Source organism: Phragmites australis, chromosome 1, assembly GCF_958298935.1.
Source record: "Phragmites australis chromosome 1, lpPhrAust1.1, whole genome shotgun sequence".
Taxonomy (NCBI): domain Eukaryota; kingdom Viridiplantae; phylum Streptophyta; class Magnoliopsida; order Poales; family Poaceae; genus Phragmites; species Phragmites australis.
The window spans coordinates 55,291,629-55,309,068 of record NC_084921.1 but is presented as its reverse complement, the minus strand read 5'-3'; the positions used below and the strand labels follow the sequence as shown (position 1 = coordinate 55,309,068).

General features: G+C 42.6%; 2 protein-coding genes and 1 pseudogene across 3 annotated transcripts; all 3 read right to left on the bottom strand.

Annotated features, from left to right (window-relative positions):
- Positions 1–415: 415 nt before the first annotated feature.
- On the bottom strand, positions 416–2,569 carry LOC133928920 (uncharacterized). Its single transcript, XM_062375450.1, has 4 exons — positions 2,377–2,569; positions 2,186–2,304; positions 1,226–1,330; positions 416–1,144 (listed from the first exon to the last, which is right to left on the bottom strand). The coding sequence occupies exons 1-4, from the start codon at positions 2,551–2,553 to the stop codon at positions 649–651; spliced, it is 897 nt and encodes a 298-aa protein (XP_062231434.1). The 5' UTR covers positions 2,554–2,569; the 3' UTR covers positions 416–648.
- Positions 2,570–13,881: 11,312 nt separating this feature from the next.
- On the bottom strand, positions 13,882–14,832 carry LOC133891092 (probable NADPH:quinone oxidoreductase 2; annotated as a pseudogene).
- Positions 14,833–15,937: 1,105 nt separating this feature from the next.
- LOC133928908 (uncharacterized) lies at positions 15,938–17,142 on the bottom strand. 2 transcript variants are annotated; one of them, XM_062375439.1, is made up of 3 exons: positions 16,955–17,142; positions 16,460–16,774; positions 15,938–16,305 (listed from the first exon to the last, which is right to left on the bottom strand). In XM_062375439.1, exons 1-3 carry the CDS (start codon positions 17,108–17,110, stop codon positions 16,246–16,248), a joined length of 531 nt encoding a protein of 176 aa, XP_062231423.1. In that variant the 5' UTR covers positions 17,111–17,142; the 3' UTR covers positions 15,938–16,245. The 2 variants fall into 2 exon arrangements, with proteins under 2 accessions (XP_062231423.1, XP_062231415.1); XM_062375431.1 differs by having other exon boundaries at positions 15,938–16,312; positions 16,461–16,774.
- Positions 17,143–17,440: the final 298 nt, after the last annotated feature.

Here is a 17,440-nt window from a genome sequence, read left to right as displayed (position 1 = left end):
ATAATAACATCCTAGTAGTTACAGTCAAAATATAATCTAATTACCTGTTGGGACTTCAGGAAGTTAGATCATTCTCTCATTCATCCTCAGTATAAAACAAAGGAATGAAAATTCATTCTTGGCATCTATTTCGAATCCACTGGCTGATTTTCATCTAAGATGTGGTTCCAAAACATACAGATTGGTGTTCCTGCTGAACAAAGGCAAGTGTAGAAAGACACACAAGCACCAACTTATCAGTTGGTCACCAAGACACTGGCTGCATCATTACATGTCAAAGGCAGTGCTTCCATATGTATACAGAGTTGCAGCGGGAATTTCTTCCTCGCCTCATTTGCAACGTCCTATCTAAATGCCCACATTACTCCGAAAATCAGCACAGCTAGCAATTTGCATCCCCTAATAAAACCGAATGTAATGTAAAAAGTGTCAGAGTGAGATAAACTGCATAGATGCATCAGAGTGCAGATGGCAGTGCATTTTCAATGCTGGATCTAAAGAGCGATGAGAAAATAAAGTACTTTACAATGCGGCAGAGTTGCGGTGATACAAGGCCAAGCTCCGGTTCTTAACAATGGAACATTATTTTGTGGCCCAAGGGCTGCAGTGTTCTTCACAGCACCATTATCTACAGGTTCTTGCAAATCACTAGTTCACCTGAGGCCCAATCTCTGCAGGCACTTCAGGTGCTTTACCGAGTCCCAACCTCTGCAGATGCTTCAGGTGCTTTTCAGCAGCTGCCTTGTCTGCTGCTTCTCGCTTCTGAGCCCTTTTTGCCCGCCTTCCTGCCACATCCTTGGATACTGACCCAGAGCCCGACCCCGACGCCGATGTCTCTTTCTTCTTGGGGGTCCTGGATGGACCAGCACCCGATTCATTCGGGGCCTGACATGGCCTTGCTTCTCTCCTGCCTCCCCTGATGTACCCACTGTCACCCCACCTCCTGTTACCAATTCGAATGCTCGGGGACCTGCTCATGTAGTAAGCTTCCTCATCAAGGTCATCTACGTCATCATCGTACTGGTACTGGTGGTAAAATTCTTCTTCTTCCAGAGCCTCTTCATGAGCCTCTACGATCAGAGGTTCAAACCAAGCGGCCCTCAGGAGGAGGCAAACACTCTCCTCAAACAGGTAGTCATGAATACTGAAGAAAAGAAACAAGCATCAAGCTCACAGTGTACCTGAAACAATTACGCCCCCACATTATGGAGAAACAAGGCGTTACCAGCCATCAAGAGAGCGGTGCACACTGAGGAATTCAAATGGATGCTTGCATTGTGGGCATAGAGGGGTATGCTTGTAGGATGCCCACCTCAAAATGCAAGTTACGCTGCATGCACATAAACGGATTTGAAACAGAATTAGCAATAGCCCTTTAAGAAAAATATTATCGCCTATGATGAAAGAAAGGTTTCCATTGCATCAATGCCAAATTCAACTATAATTAGTTAACCACTGAGAACAGAATGTAAGTGCAAGCAGAAAAGTAATCCTTCCGTTCAGAAATAGTAGGCGATCGGTCTTCGAAGTTGGATTTTGACTACGGTTTTCTCACAAAATATATCATTTATAGCTACAAAACCTGTATAGTGTGAAATCATTTTGAATTGTGAACCTAGTTGTATAATTTTTATGCACTAGATATTCTTATAATTTGACTAAATATTAGTCAAAGTGCACAAAGTTTGACTTTTATAAAAAGAAATACGTCTATCATTTCTGAACTGAGGGAGTAGAAGGTAACAATGGAAGTTAGGTTCTCAAGCATCAATTGTGACTCGTAGGAGGTCAAAAACTCATATTCAATCTAGTGGCAAATACTATAAGAGTTGTTGAAACAACTATTGAATGTGACATATGGTTGGCTGGCAAAGAGAGAACAAATGCACATGGCACCTATGATGAAGAAAACAATAAAGCTGACTTGTTATGCCAATAATAGTGCCATTGGTAGAATCAAAAGGAATTGTATAAGCAATTGAATGAGAGTCAACTTGCGAATCACAGGCTAATAGATAGGCCAACCACCAATGAGGCTCAAAGTTCAAAGGATCTGATCCAAATTACCCCAATCTACGAATTTGATCACTCGCTATAAACAAAATAGGCTAGCAAAGGAATCGGAATTCCACTGTGAAACGAAGCAGCAATTTGGGGGGTTGGGAAGGTTGGGGATTCGACGAACCAGTAGGCGTGGTCGCATCCCTTCACAAGCGCTGTCTCCTGGAGAGCGATCTTGTCCAGGCAAATCGCGCACACCCCGCAATCCGCCGAACGGTCGCCACCGCCTGAAGCCGCCGCCGCCTAAGATGAAGAAAGCCAGCAAAACTTTATCACCGAATCGGAAAAACAGATCCAGGAGCAAGGAGCACCCACCTGGTCGAGGGGGAGGGTGGTGAGGACGCCGACGATGCCGGTGGAGGAGGACGAGGCGGCGGCAGCGGCGGCCATTTCGGCGGTGGGGAGAAAAAAGAGGAGGATCTTCACGTGAGATGCCGCCCGTTTATTCGTTCGCTCCACACAAGGGAAGGGAAGTTGTTCGCCCAGGCCCATCGGCTTTCAATGCTTTGGCCCGTCTTGATTTTCTGAGTACATCTTCGGTAGTTGTCTCTAACTATTATTTTTTATTTCTCTCAGCATATATTTTAAAAGAATTTATTCTTTCTCGTATCTCATAATATTTAGAGTTTTTTAAATTTTTTCTTCTTTAAGATTTAACTCTTTAAGATTTCTTTTCACGTAAATAAGATTTTACTTCACATCAGTTCAATCTTCATCTCTACCTATTTCTCTTCCCTATGTATTACTCCATCCTTCCTAATTTACAGGACTTATAAACCTTGTCTCTGAGACCAAGGCATTCAATTTAAAATGCTAGAGCTCCCGCATCCATTCCTACATGGCCTTGCACGACGCGGCATGCAGCTCTTCGTTCCCCGCGCCCTCATGGCAGTTATGTTCCGCGCGCTGCAGCGTTGCGCTCGTGCTCCTGCATTCATGCTTCCATTTCAGCACCTGCACTCCCGCGTTCCTGCAGCTGGAGGGCGTGGTACAGGTGCAAATTCAGCACGCAGGTGTGTGACTTGCACGCCGTAATGTGGTCACGTCTAGAAAGTCCAGGATGGGGATGAGCCCATAGGCCATACGTGCAGGAGTAGGCTCGTTCGTATCCTCCGGCGCTGGGTTAAAAGATAAAAAATTTCACGAAATCACGATCTATACGGTCAGAAATCATCACTCGAGATGAGACAAGGAGGCTGCCCGGGTGCCGTCGAAGGAGCCGTCGACTTGCGAGACGAGGAGGCCGGCCCAGGTGCCATCGACGTGAGAGACGAGGACTCCGACTTGGGCGCCATCGAGGGAGCCGTCGAGTTGCATTTTGTAGTTGTCGTCCTGGGCGCCATCGAGGCGCGCGACGAGAGGGCCATCCCGACCGCTGTAGAGAGAGCCGTCGAGGTGCGAGTCGAGGACGCGGAATTGGGCAAGGTCGAGGGAGGCGTTGAAGGAGTCGTCCGTGGCGAAGTCGAGGTGGTTGCCCACAGGGCCATCTTGACCGCCGTAGAATGAGTCGTCCATGGCGACATCCAAGTGAACGAGAGAGGAATCAAGGCTCTGGTAATGTGGAAACGAGAAAACGAGTAAGTTTATACATGCGGTTAGCATGCAAATGAGAAAACAAGTCATCCATTCCAACTGTTACCATGCAACCATGCAGCGGCATTGATTAAAAAATGGCTGCATTATGTGCCTAAAGCTTAATACGTCCTCTAATTTAGGAAGATGTTAAAAAATTTATGCACCCTATAAATTAGAAAGGAGAGAGTACAGTAATAAGAGTTACTTGCTATCTACGATTACTAAGTTGTTCTTAGTGCCATGGACTGCTTGGTTTCCAAGTTTGATGTTAGGTTATACGTGTCAGCGTGTCTTTCTTCACACTCTCCATCTTCCTACTTTTACCAAGTGCATGAGACCTAACCAAACCATAAAGCGTGTGGAGGGACTGAGAGCAGGTCACCCGTCTTGTGAAAACCAACTTTGAATTATGGACGATAACCCTGCAAATTAAGGTGTGTTTGGTTTTTCGGATGTGATTTTATAGAGATGTATTGTATAGTTTAACTAAATAGAAATAGGTTGAGTAGAGTCATATTTGTTGGAAAAAATGAGTGTTTGCTTAATTGTATTTGTCTAGACAGACTGAGCTGAATTTCTACTTGATTGATCGAATCTGAAGTTGTATGAGCAGATACAAAAGTTAAAATTATGATTAATTGCTCGTATTAAGATGATTTTTGTGACACTAATAGTAGGCCTGCCTGCATAAGCGGATGCAGGAGCCTGCGTGCATCAGATCAAGCTAAAGGCATATATTTGTATCCACTAAACCAAATTAAAACAATACATATGAGCAACTAAATAAGTTTTTCTTTGTAATTATACATATTCACCATACTATAGTAGAACATATTCGCCAACCAAACATATCACGAGTAATGAGCCCTAACGCAAAGGAGCCCAACCTCTATGGATCTTAAAAGCGCAGCTGTAGTACTGTTCACATTCAGCCTGGCCCATATAACCTCAGCTCAGGCAGGAAGATTACAGGCCGAGCTGGCTTGGCCATTGGTACCCCGAGCTTATGCAATTCTCCGGGAGGAAGACGGGTGTACTTGCTCAGCCCACATGTCAACACCATGATCTCAAAGGGGGAAAAAAAAAAAGCTTGATCGAGTACTAGCTACTTAGCTAGCAACGGATAGATTCTATTGTACTAACTGGCGCCTTGCGGACTAGTCAGCTGAGCTGATCCGTTGCAGTGCACCTGATACTGATGCGAGGGAGGATAGGACCGCAGGAAGACCGGCGCATGCCCTTGGCGTCTTCCCTTCCCGGCAGCCGAGGCCTGCCTCTGCCTCCTCTGCCTCTGCCTGCCCACCCCCACGACATGTCACACCCAATTATTGATCATGCCAGGCTCCCACGATCCCACGCCCAAAGCCTTGCCGGCTTGCCGATGCCCCGGCGCGCCCAAACCCACCTGCCCAACCGGCACAAGCGGACGACGACGAGCGTTTTTCCTTCCGTCCGTGATCCCGCGCGCACGGCAGCGATGCAGATGATCGATGGGTTCCTCGCGTTCTTGGCGTCTCCCGCCGACTGTTTTGTATTGGCATGGCCTCTCTTGGAGCTTTCTTACTCCAAGAGAATCTATCAAAGTTTCCAAGGAGCTGGGTTTGGAGAACGTTTGACACGGGCCGAATTATTCTATATCAATTTCCCAAGTCCAGATAAGTGCCTACAGTTTTTCACAGCCGTGGGAATTGTTCTGTATTCTGCTCGTGAAACATGATAAGCTACCAATCTCTGGTCTAAATTAAAAAACACCTACCTCTGGTTATTTGAGCCTACAATCACGGTTATCCTAAGGCTAACACAACGGAACTGATACTAACAGTTTTTTTATTAAGTTGAGATGACGTGTTTAGTCGGATTCAGGTAAAATTACGCTCAGATCTACTCACATGTAGTATATCTGCATGCCGCTTGAATGATTGAACCCCACATGTTTGTCCGAGCATCGTCATGCGTACGACCAGATGGTCCTACCCATCAGGGAACATAACACACTGCAACATGTTCTGGCACAAAAACACGCCAAGGATATGCATATATGTGTCATGCACGGGCCCAAAAGGCGCGGTAAACAGCCGGACGGAGCCACAGGAACCTGGCGAGTTCTATCCACCAACACCACATGGTTACGTAGCAGGTCCTGAGCGGGCTGGCTTCGTTCGTCTATAAAGAGGCCAATCCCTCTCTACTCACGAGCACTCCACACCATGGTTTCGTACAGCAAAGAAGTTTAGCTTGCATTGTAGGAATAGCACTAGCAGTACTAGCTACATTACCTTGCGACGTTGGCAAATCTAGTTTGCAGGTAGTTTAGTTGGTACAAGAAGAAGGTCCCAACGCGCACGTCAAGCGCCGGCCATGTCGCGCCATCGGCGGCAGCCGTCTCGCGCGCTCCCTCTCGACTTCAACGTCGTCGACGACCACGGGCCAGCAGCAGCCAAGGGCGCCACGTCGCTCGACGGGGGCCAGACCCCCGGGGCTGGCAATGGTGGCGGCCGTGGAGATGCCGGCGGGGCCGGCAAAGTCCAGGAAGGGCAGGGTAAGAAGCCGCCCCCGCCGGCAACTGGTGGCCGAACGTCGTCGGATCGGGCCGCCAACAAGTCACGCGATGACGGCTCCGGAGGTCGTTAGAGGCAGTCCGACGACGCGACCGCGTTCTGCGCGCACGGCTGTATGATTTGATCCGTTCTTATATATAGCATGCATCGATCCGTTGTAATTTCTGCTAAGGGTTTTCGCCTATCGATCTTCATGTCTTTATATTACTGTTTAATTAATGTCCTGTTGCAATGCATATGGACTAGGGCGCTGTCCCTCGAACTAAAAAAAAAGACAGGATATGTACATGCCCTTGCGATGGCGTGAGCAATCAAGTGGCATCTCCTGATCGATAAACACGACGGAAACGTGGGTGAGCTATACATGGCAAACCGTGAACTAACGTGAACTATTATGATCCACTAGTAAGTGGTATGGCTAAGTATTATTGTAATATTTTAATACGATAATCTTTGATTAAAAAATAATCTATTTTTATTATTTATATTATTTTATTTGGATTTTTATTATATATTTTGTTTTCCAAACCGTATGGGAATTGAACGGCTAACTTTATGTATTTTTTAATTCCAAATTTTGCTAACTGTACTTGATATGGATTTTTTGGTTTAATCTAGGTCATTAGATGTTCGTAACAATGAGTGATCTAGATCTTATTTTGTTCGATTAATATGGTAATTTTATGACCTTTAAAGCGAATATGATGGTTCCTTTAACTCTTAAATAATAATATACTCACACAAATAGCGAATCTAGACTAGTTAAAGTTATTTTTTTAGCAAATTAGTATAAATAGGTCATACGACATCAAAAAATGAATCACAATATTTTATAAGTATAAAATAAGAAAAATGGTGATCTAACTTCGAATTTCTGTTTCTTTAGTATATACCCGCCCTTACCAGCTTGCTACTGTGACCGCAATCTGCACAACCTAGTCGACTCCAGCAACCTACCCTGCTGATTTATGGCTTCGTTGGTGTCATTTGTCAGTATCAAAAGTCATTATTTCCCTAACTAATTAGATCAATCATAGTCATATAGGCTTGTCCTGTTGGTGGTATGAATATTCGAATAATGCCTTATTGCCCATCTACCCCTGCGATCAAGCCGATCACGACCTGTGCGGCTCGCCCAACTCTTGTATTCTACCTGCTTATCCACAATGTGGCTTGTGTTTTTTTTCTCTATGGCAGGTTGCCGCTTTGCCATCTCTGCCCCTACAGGTTGCACCTTGACTCGCATCTTGTTGATCTTATTCTAGATTCTAGAATAATCTTATTCTAGAGATGTTCGAGATGTCATTCACATCCCAGCCATAGCTCTTTCACACCGTTACCTATGGATATATTTACTCCATACATGCATGTAGAGATTAAAACAAATTAATGCAATTCAAATAAGGAACAAAGGTTTGTATGTAAGGTACCACTTTCCAACATTTGGTTAATGTCGGGTAACGTATCTTATGAATATAGACTTAGAATCTAAAGACTAGTCTTGTTTATGATAATGGATGGGCATGCAATGGCGGTGAAGACATTAGCATCAGGTTTGTTGGTGCTTGTCCTTCCATTGAAATTGATCCGCATAAACATATGGTAGCTGATGTCATGCACCCGAGCGCTTGCATTGACCCACTGGTCCGACGGACCAGCTTGCCGATGTCTTCAACGTCGTGCTAAGACATCATCTGGATGTCGCTACCCTTCCATGACCCCCTCGCATGCCGCCATGGTTGTCAGTGAGCCACACGGGCAAGCTAACTATAAGAACGAGATTGACAACTAGAGAAATGAATAGGTGTCTCAATAAATTTTTTACGAAATTGATGGTCTTCTTCTATTTGAATCACTTAATGCACCTCAAAACTCAAACGAAAACAAAATTAGAGAGAAATTTTAACAAAAGAAAATTAAGATAACACGACTACACGAATGATATATGAACCATATATTTCATTTAAGATCAATCTATATGTCTTAGCACTTTAAAGATCATAACTTGATGAATACCGAGTAACAAAACTCTCTAAGTTAATTATCTAAAGACAAGATAATTCAAGACACTGTTACATAAGCTTATGTATACGAATTTTATGACTATAGCAATAAGAAGAATGATATCATAAGGTGCTGACATTTTAGTCCTAAAATTAAAATAAAAATCAAATTTAAAAACCGAAAAACTTACAAACTTGTAAGGGAACTAATAGAGATAAACTATAAGGAGGTGAACACAATAACATGAAGAAAATAAACTTTATTGCAACAAAGATCAACCATATTTTAAACAGATTACAAAGATTATTTCTCACCAAGCTCTCACCTAATACATATGCTAAATATTTACCTTACTCTTTCTAAAACCCTAACACAAGGCTCTCATATGGATGACACAAGCGAATAAAAATGGATGGTTCTCCTCCTCGTATAGCCCCACCCCTCTATTTATAAGTCTAAAAAATTTAACCCATAAGTTTCCTAGCTTTTCTTCTTCTTCAAAATACTCCTCTTTTGTAGTACACTTATAGCTATCACTGATGGTATTTTGGTCTATTTTCTTCTCGATTCATTGGATGGCCGCGACGCCTTTACAACTTAGCTTCGGCTCGACGCAAGCTTCGCGATGGTGCTACATACCCCTCCAGTCCTCGTACGATTTTGAGGTCAAACCGTGAAACCCTAGCATGCTTTTCAAAGCATGACTCCCCACTTGCTTACACTTTAAGTATGCGCTTCGATGTCGATGCGTGTATTCTGTCTTACGATCCTAACCGCCAGCAAGTCTTTCCCGCTCCCGATCTCTCGAACCCCCTTGTCACTTGTACCGACATCCCCTTCGCTTGACTTTGTCAACACACCATCGCTATCCGTCTTCCATACTTTGCTTGACCTCTACGTGTTCAGCTAGGATCATCCTTGACTCCATCCGACCTCCTTGATCGTTCGACACCAAGCACTCCGCTAGGCCCCGATCATCCTGCTGTCGATCAATAAGTTGCAACCATCACCAGCATACCATGAGACAAACAAACTTATATCTCCAACTCCAATTTCAGTTAGTCCATAATCAATATTCTCAAAAGAAATCACATAAAAGCTCATGCAAAATTGAAGATCATCAAACGAAATAAATACTAATATCAATCACTCATCACAAGTAAATCAAGACATATTTCAACTTGATTTCTCAATCTCTCCTTTGATGAGTGCATTGATAACCCTCAAAGCACAAAGATTTTGGCCTGAAAAAAATTAAAACAAGATAAGCTCATTCAAGTGATTAAAAACTCGAGAAAGAGCAAAATATTTCACTTGGCATAATAAAGGTTGCAAAAACCCTAAGAAAGGCAAAGACGAAAAAAAAAACCTTAAAAGAGCAAGAAAAATTCAAAAACTCAAAAACATACGCTCCTCCTTGGTTATTGCACATTTTCTATTTTCTCCCTTTCATTTCTAGATAAATACAATTTTCTCCGTCTTTGTTGAATATTTGTTCATAATATATTTGGTATATTTCTCCCCACTTGACAATACAAACATTAAGGATACAAGACAATGACAAAGATGTGCAAATAAAATACAAGCCTACAAAGCTTCACATATAGTCATAAAGCACTTGCAGGGACTAGAGATGTCAAAACACTATGAGGAGTAAACAATATAACTCAAAGTTGCACAAAGTCTCGAAGTAAGTTCATGTCACAAACACCGAGAGTGAAGCAAGTTTTGATCATGTTGTTCAATTATTTAAAAGATGTCACTACAAAAGCATCCACTGTTTCATAATTAGTGCAAAGATTAGAGAAACTAGTGCTATATCAAGTTTAAACTAGGCAACCAAGTTCAACCCGATGGACTATGCAAACACTCACATATTAATTCAAGATTTAGTTTGATAACACAAAAAACATTCTTAGCAGATTAAAAAGCACAAATTAACCTTCTCATTCGATCATTTAACTATCTTCAAGTGAGCTTTAAGCAACCATGAGTTCACTTCTTTGACAAACCACATGAAGCCTTAAGCTAACATATTGGATTCATTTTTTCTCAACTTAATCATTCATTTTATTAACTCAACATAGAATTCAAGATATCCAATTTTTCATAAAAACCAAAATAAGTTGTGTCTTTGCGACACAAAAGAGCACATGCTCTCCCAATGGTTAATCATGGGCTAAACGTTTATATAGACAAAGGTTATGACTCTAATCCGCTGAACTGAACAAACTTTTCACAGCACTAGCCCTAATTTAAGCACTGATTAAGCTAAAACAAATACTCAAGGGTGACAAGAGGTTATGTTCACATTTCAAGTTCATTCTTAGAAAAGACAAGCTTGCTTGATAGAGTTTATGACATGTTTCAATAAGAGCCTAAGTTTGTACAAATTGTTATACATCTATTACACTTATCATAAATTCACAAGCAGTACAAGAATGTGCAAATAACATATAAGTGAAGCCCGCTAACATGATTATATTATAAAATATTATGCAATACAAATACAATAAAAGTAAGATAGAGTATGTACAAAGATAACTCCTCCTTACACAATGTCATAGGGATGACACACACTAAGCTCTCCTATCAAAAAGACAAACCTTGTTACATCTAGAGGCTTGGTAAAGATATCGGCTAGCCGGTGTAAGATATCTATGTAGCTCAACTCAATATGTTCCTTCTCATTGTGATCTCTCAAGAAGTGAAATCTCACATCTTTGTTTGGTTTTAGAGTGTTAAATTGAGTTATTGGCTAAACTTATGGTATTGGTGTTATCATACAAAAGCGGTACACACCTGAAATCTAACCAAAAATTTCTCAAAGTAGCAACCATCCATAAAATCTGTGAGCAACAGCTAGCAGTAGCTACATATTCAGCTTCAACAGTAGACTGCGTAATATTAGACTGCTTGCAAGAAGACAAATACACAAGAGAAGTACCTAAGAAATGACAAGGACCAATCCGCATCCGAAAAGTCACGAAGAGAAAGCGAAGGGGATGCAGAAAACCAAAGGCCATACTCAAGAGTGTGCTTTAAATAACTCAAAATATGTTTCACCGCTTAGTAGTGAGATGTCCTCGATGAAGCTTGGAAGCGAGCACACAAGCATACAACGAAGTGGATTTCAGGTCTTGTCACCGTCAGATACAAGAGGGAGCCGATCGTGCTCCTATACTTCTACTGGTCCACCTCTTCATCATCTTCATTAGGATTAAGCACGGTCGAGGTAGCCGTTAGTGTCGCCAATGACTTTGTACTATTCATGTCGAACTTCTTCAACAAATCCTTGGTGTACTTTATTTGGTGAACAAAGGTGCCTTACTTGCACTGTTTGATTTGAAGTTCAAGTAAGAAGTTGAGCTCGCACATCATCGACATTTCAAACTTCTTGTTCATAGTTTCTGCAAACTTGGTCACAAATGAATGAGAAGAGCAAAAAACTGATATCATCCACGTAAATCTGAACAAGTAAGAAATCATTGTCACACGTGAGAGTGAACAATATTTTATCAGCTGACACATCACATACATATGCCCTAACAAAAAGATCTAAGTCTATCATACCAAACCCTAAGTGTCTGCTTAATCCCATACAAAGCTTTTGGAAGCTTGTATACTCTATAGGAGTATTTAGGATGCTCAAAGTCTGAGAGTTGCTTCACATAGACCTCTTCCTCTCTGAAACCGTTTAGGAAAGCACTTTTGGTATTCATTTGATACAACATGAAACCTCGAGATACCGCAAATGTAAGGAGTGTCCTAATGACTTCTAGCCTAGGATCACTCTTGACTCCGCCCGGCCTCCTTGATCGTTCGGTACCAAGCACTCCGCTTGGTCCCGATCATACCGTTGTCTACCACCAAGTTGTATCCATCACCTACACATCATGAGATAAGTAAACACATATCTCTAACGCTAATTTCAGTTAATCCATAATCAATATGCTCACATGAAATTCCAAACCAATTCAAATCACATTAAAGCTCATGCTAGAGAGTCGTGCCTTGCCTCATTCATCAGTGTTTTTCAACAAATCTCTTTATGAGTATTTCCCATCTTCTGTTTTGAACAGTATTGAAACAAATTCCTTTTTCTCGATGATGAATAGATACACCGAGATTAGGTATATTTATAAGTATAATAGTTTAGACCTGTGATCTTTCTAGTTGTTTGACATATCTGATAGCCCTAGAGATACTCGTTAGTAGTACACCTTGGTATGTTTTTGTATGCCGATATACATTTTCTTGTGTTAGCTCTCCAATGGGCTACCTGTTATGTTTTGATTCATGGATTGTGTGCTGCTATTAGTTCAGAGGTTGTGTACCATATTTGATTCTAGACAAAGAAGTTGATTCATCTTTTAGCCATGGTCAGTACTTGTTTAGAATCCTGTTGGTTAGTCTTTATCTCAGTCTCGGTAATAAATTACTAGTTCTGTTAAGAATCTATTCTCTTTGATTTAGCACAATAACACTATATATGATGATATTGTTTGTTTTGAGAGCTCTATTCAGATTTTAATAACTGGATGAGAACTTTATAAATTACACGGTCGCTGATGTACTCAATAGAATAATTAGGTTGCAGAACCTTAATTGTCTTAGGTCAATTGTTATTTATTTTCTAAGAGCACATTTATATCACTATTGTCAAGTTCTTGTTGTACACATGTCGTTGGTAATTCTTGATTATGACTTCTTGTCATTTCTTTTCAAGATCATGTGCAATTGTTTCGTAATGTTATGGTTTTATATTTTTATACGTGGGATGATATCCATACTCTTATTATCGTATTATTATTTACAATAGTTTCCTCAACCTCTGATCCCATACGTCGTTGTCGTGCTCCTCCCAATCGTGCCAATGGTGATCCTTTTTGCGCTTCCTATTGTCGCCTCGCCCAGCGATGTCACGCTTCTTGATTTGGACGGCAGAAGTGCTCGATTTGGCCACCGATTTGGTGGTCTGCATGTTCAATTTGGGTATATATGTGCTCGATTTGGGGGCAAACAAAAAGCTGGAGGAGGAATTACTGGTTAGCTATGTGCTTTTCCTCAGAACAGAGAAATATAAAATGATATAATGTCTTGTTTGAATCTATTTGGACATTAGAGTCCTAATTGTACTTAATTTGTTAAGTCACAGCAGTTAAGGTATAATGGTTATTATTAAAACCAAAAATTCAATGGCATACATTTTCCATATCTTTTAATTTTAATTTCAAAATTATCTAATTATTAATTATATTTGATATGGACTCTTTGAATAAAATTCTTTCTTTTAAATTAACATGGTAATTTTATAATCTTAAAAGCAAATATGATTGTTTTTTCTCTTTAAATATTAAGATAATAGATAGATATCACATGCCTGCCACAAGCAGCGGAGAAGGCAATCTGAGAGGAAACTAATCGCAACATTACATCGTACGGCTTGCAACTATTGCATTGTTCACAATTGCGTTGTACAGGCACATAGGGGGGGGGGGAGGCCTAAGAACTTGGCTAGATCACCTCGTACGTAATACAAATCCTACGAGCAGCAGTACTAGAGAAACGAAATAATAAGTCCAACACAAGTAGTTCAACAACACATGCACAGTCCGATCCACAGGGTCCTCTCGTCGATCGAAACATCAAGTCAGTACCCATGCGGCCGAACCGCAAGCAATGCTGCCGGAACAAAATCGCTGCAAAATTTTATAACCGATCCAGCTTGTACGACAGGAAATTATTCAAGACATCATCGAGCGTACGCTACTACATATTACTTTGACATTTGGAGCGTGATGATCTGCTGAGTGCCATTCATCCCGAGAAATGGAGCCATCAGTTCCTGTTGAGAGTTTGCAGGTTTCCCCTGGAGCCTCAGGGCGAAAGCTTGCAGTGACAGGAGCATCTTCCTGACCTGCTCTTTGGTCTCCGGATCGATCAGGTTGCCATCGCCGTCGAACTTTTTCAGGGGTTGATGTGCTTTGGTGAACACCTCTGGCTTGTTGATGAAATGGATGTCGAGGAAAACCCCGACCTGCCGGATGTGTTACCGCGATCGGTTGCCACCGGTCGCTGTTGCTCTGTCGGCCCAGCAGTTCGGCGGCCGTGATCCCCAGTCCAGAGCGTTATTCAGAGGGCCTGCAAAGGAAAGCGTAGAGAGAGAAAAAAAAAAATCATACTTCTAGTTACATTACATGATTCAGAATTCTACAGTCGTGCCGTAGTCGCCGGAGACTCGATGAGTACCTGAAATGGAGTAGTTGTACTCGGGCGAGGCGAAGAGGAAGCAGTCGGCCCCGCGGACCTTCTCGCGGAACACCTCGACAGCCTGCGGGAACCCGCCGTCGACCTCGAGGTCGGTGTTGAGCAGCGGTAGCTCCGAGATGTCGACGTGGTCGATCTGCATCCCCGGGATGGACTCCTTGCATATCTCCGCAGCTTCACGAACGCACACGGTACTCAGCAGCCACACAACAGTACAGCACTGACGCTAAATTCAGACGAGGCCAGGGCCCGGGGTGATCGAACTTACCGGCGCCGATGAGGCCGGCGTTGGCTGAGACCCTACGGAGCGAGCCGCCACCCTCAGGACGGTCTTTGCCTGCGCCTCCACCGTTGGGCCTTCCATGCGTTGGAGTTGGGTTGGTTGTCCTCATACTGTAGCAAACATAATCTATCTATATATATGATTTTAGTAATTAATAATATTTTTTATCAAGTATATATTTTAGTAGATCTCATTGATGTAATATATAAAAAAAGTCATCAGAACGAAACTAAATAAAGTTTGAATTGGACGAGTTCAATAAAAATTGTTAGTACCAGATGATCCGGTGATCAAAAAGTTATACACATAAGAGTGTTTTTGGCTCAGAAAATAAAGTTGAAGACAACATCAGATGGTTTGGTGTTTAGAAAGAAATATACATCAGAAAGAAATATACATCAGAGTGTTTTTGACTCAAAAGACAAAATTGAATACTATACCGGATGGTTCAACGTTTAGGTGATAAACACGTTAGAGTATTTTTCAGAAAGTGTTTTTTGTGACAGAAGGAATTCTACATGTCCGATGGTCTGATGATGTAACAGCGTATACATCGAAGACTTTGCCGAAGTATTTTCTAGAAGATGTTGCGATAGCTAACGAAGGGAACAGTGAAATCAGAGTGCGGAAAGTTGGAAAATTTGATGACGAACCATTTACGTCACAGATTTTCTACTGTATGGGCCCTATGACACGAAATAAATATCGTCACAAAAGAACAAAACATTGCATGACGAAACAGATTTGTCATAAAATATATATTTCGTCATATATTTTCATCCTCGCATGTGTACCTTCGAACCGGGACTATCTGTGACGATTTACAATAATAATTTGTGACGAATTTTTTTTGGATCGTCACAAAGATTTGATGAATTCTTGAACAAAGTATACTCTGTGGCGATGTCTAAATTTCCGTCACAAAAGGATAATAATTAATGACAAAATTTCTGATTTTCATACCAAATTCGTCATAGAAGATCATATTTGTTGTAGTGGTCCTCGTCGTCCTGAAACCGAAAAACCCGACTGAATGGAAAATTCCTATTTAACGCGCTGGGTGTTAAACCCGGCCCGGTCTGCGGTGTCAGGGGTCGCCGGAGATTACGACGGCACCGCGTCATCGGCGAGCTCCTGGACTAACGTAGACGCACATGCACGCAATGGCTGTAGAATACACAAGAACTTGTGCAGCAAAATAGCTACCTTTTTCTGGACTCTGTATTGCAAATATAAAGCTACGAATACAACTGAACGGACGTGGCCACACCGGCCAGCCGAAAAGCGCGCCATGCCTCTCCACTTCGTGCGCCATCCCGCACGTCAAGGGCTCAAGGCATGCCTAGCTAAGGATCTGCTCCGGCGTGAACGTGCACACCTCGAGCTACAGACGCGCACAACTGACAGACCCAGTCATGCTCTGAACGAAAAACAAACAGACACATACTAAGCGCACAAGGATTATGCTAATATGCCGACGGCGGCGGTGACCCCTTACTTGGTCCTGTGCGAGCGCGCGTGCTCCGGGGCCTTCTTCGCCTTGCACTTGTTGTGCTGTACCCCCAGAAATGGCAAGTAATTAGTCAGGGAGCGACAGAAAATAAAGTGATAACAAAGAACCATCAATTGACTCTGAGCAAGATCCGACACAAATTAGAGTGAAGGATCGGCAGCGGAGTAATGGAGCCGTCGTTCAACCGGATCGTACCGTGGCGGCACCGAGCTCCTTCGTTGTGTGCTTGTGGTGCTTCTCCTCCTTGCGCCATTCGTAGGCGACGATCCTTTGCTTGACCTCGTGCACTTGGACTGCTCGGATGTTGATGTCGCCGACCTGCCCGCTTCGTACGTACTCGAGTTGCTTCACCTCCCTGCGCCGCCATTCGCCGGCGGCGACTGCGACATCTTCCTTGGTATTCGCCTTTCTGGAGTATGAGTGAGAATAGTACTGAAGCCTCCATTGGGCCCCCAGGAAGATCGATTGGAGCCCCTGAAAAGTCGATTGGGCCCGAGCATATGTATGTGCCTGTATATGTCAATGTAAATTGGACTCCATTATTTTATGCTCCAGCCCAACTCAGCAAACAGATGAACACTTTTACGAATACGATCAAAACGGGACGCGGATCCGAAATAGAAATTGATTATAAACTAGCGATCGATCGAGCAACAGAAGGTAGTTAATTTAGCTGGATATAGTACGTACCGTAGTGGTCGTTCCAGCAACGGCGGCCGTGCTGGTCTGGACGTGTTGTTTGGTGTAGTGCTTGTGGTGCTTGGTGTAGTTGCCGGCGGCGACCTTGGACGGCTCGTCGGCTTTGGCCCTGTGGTCGTCGTAGCGGCGGTGGGAGCGGTGCGCCATTTCGACCTTAGGTATCTAGCAAGTCCATGTCCCTTTTTTATAGACTAGGCAGCTAGCCTAGTAGCTTCCTTGCGGAAAGGGACTATTCTCTAGTTCACGCGTGCAGATAAGCCTGGCTTAGTCTTCAAAGGGAATAGTCCACGCGCTTAGACTGGTCATCATCGGTGGCCGTAGAATAATGCCGACCAAACAGCGAAATAAAGCTAACTTGTTTCACTTAAAATTTCATACTCTATAATACTATTACAGTATCCACTATCACTATTATAACACTATTTTTTCCAACCATCTTCAACAGATACTCTATACATTAACTCTATCTTCTCTCCT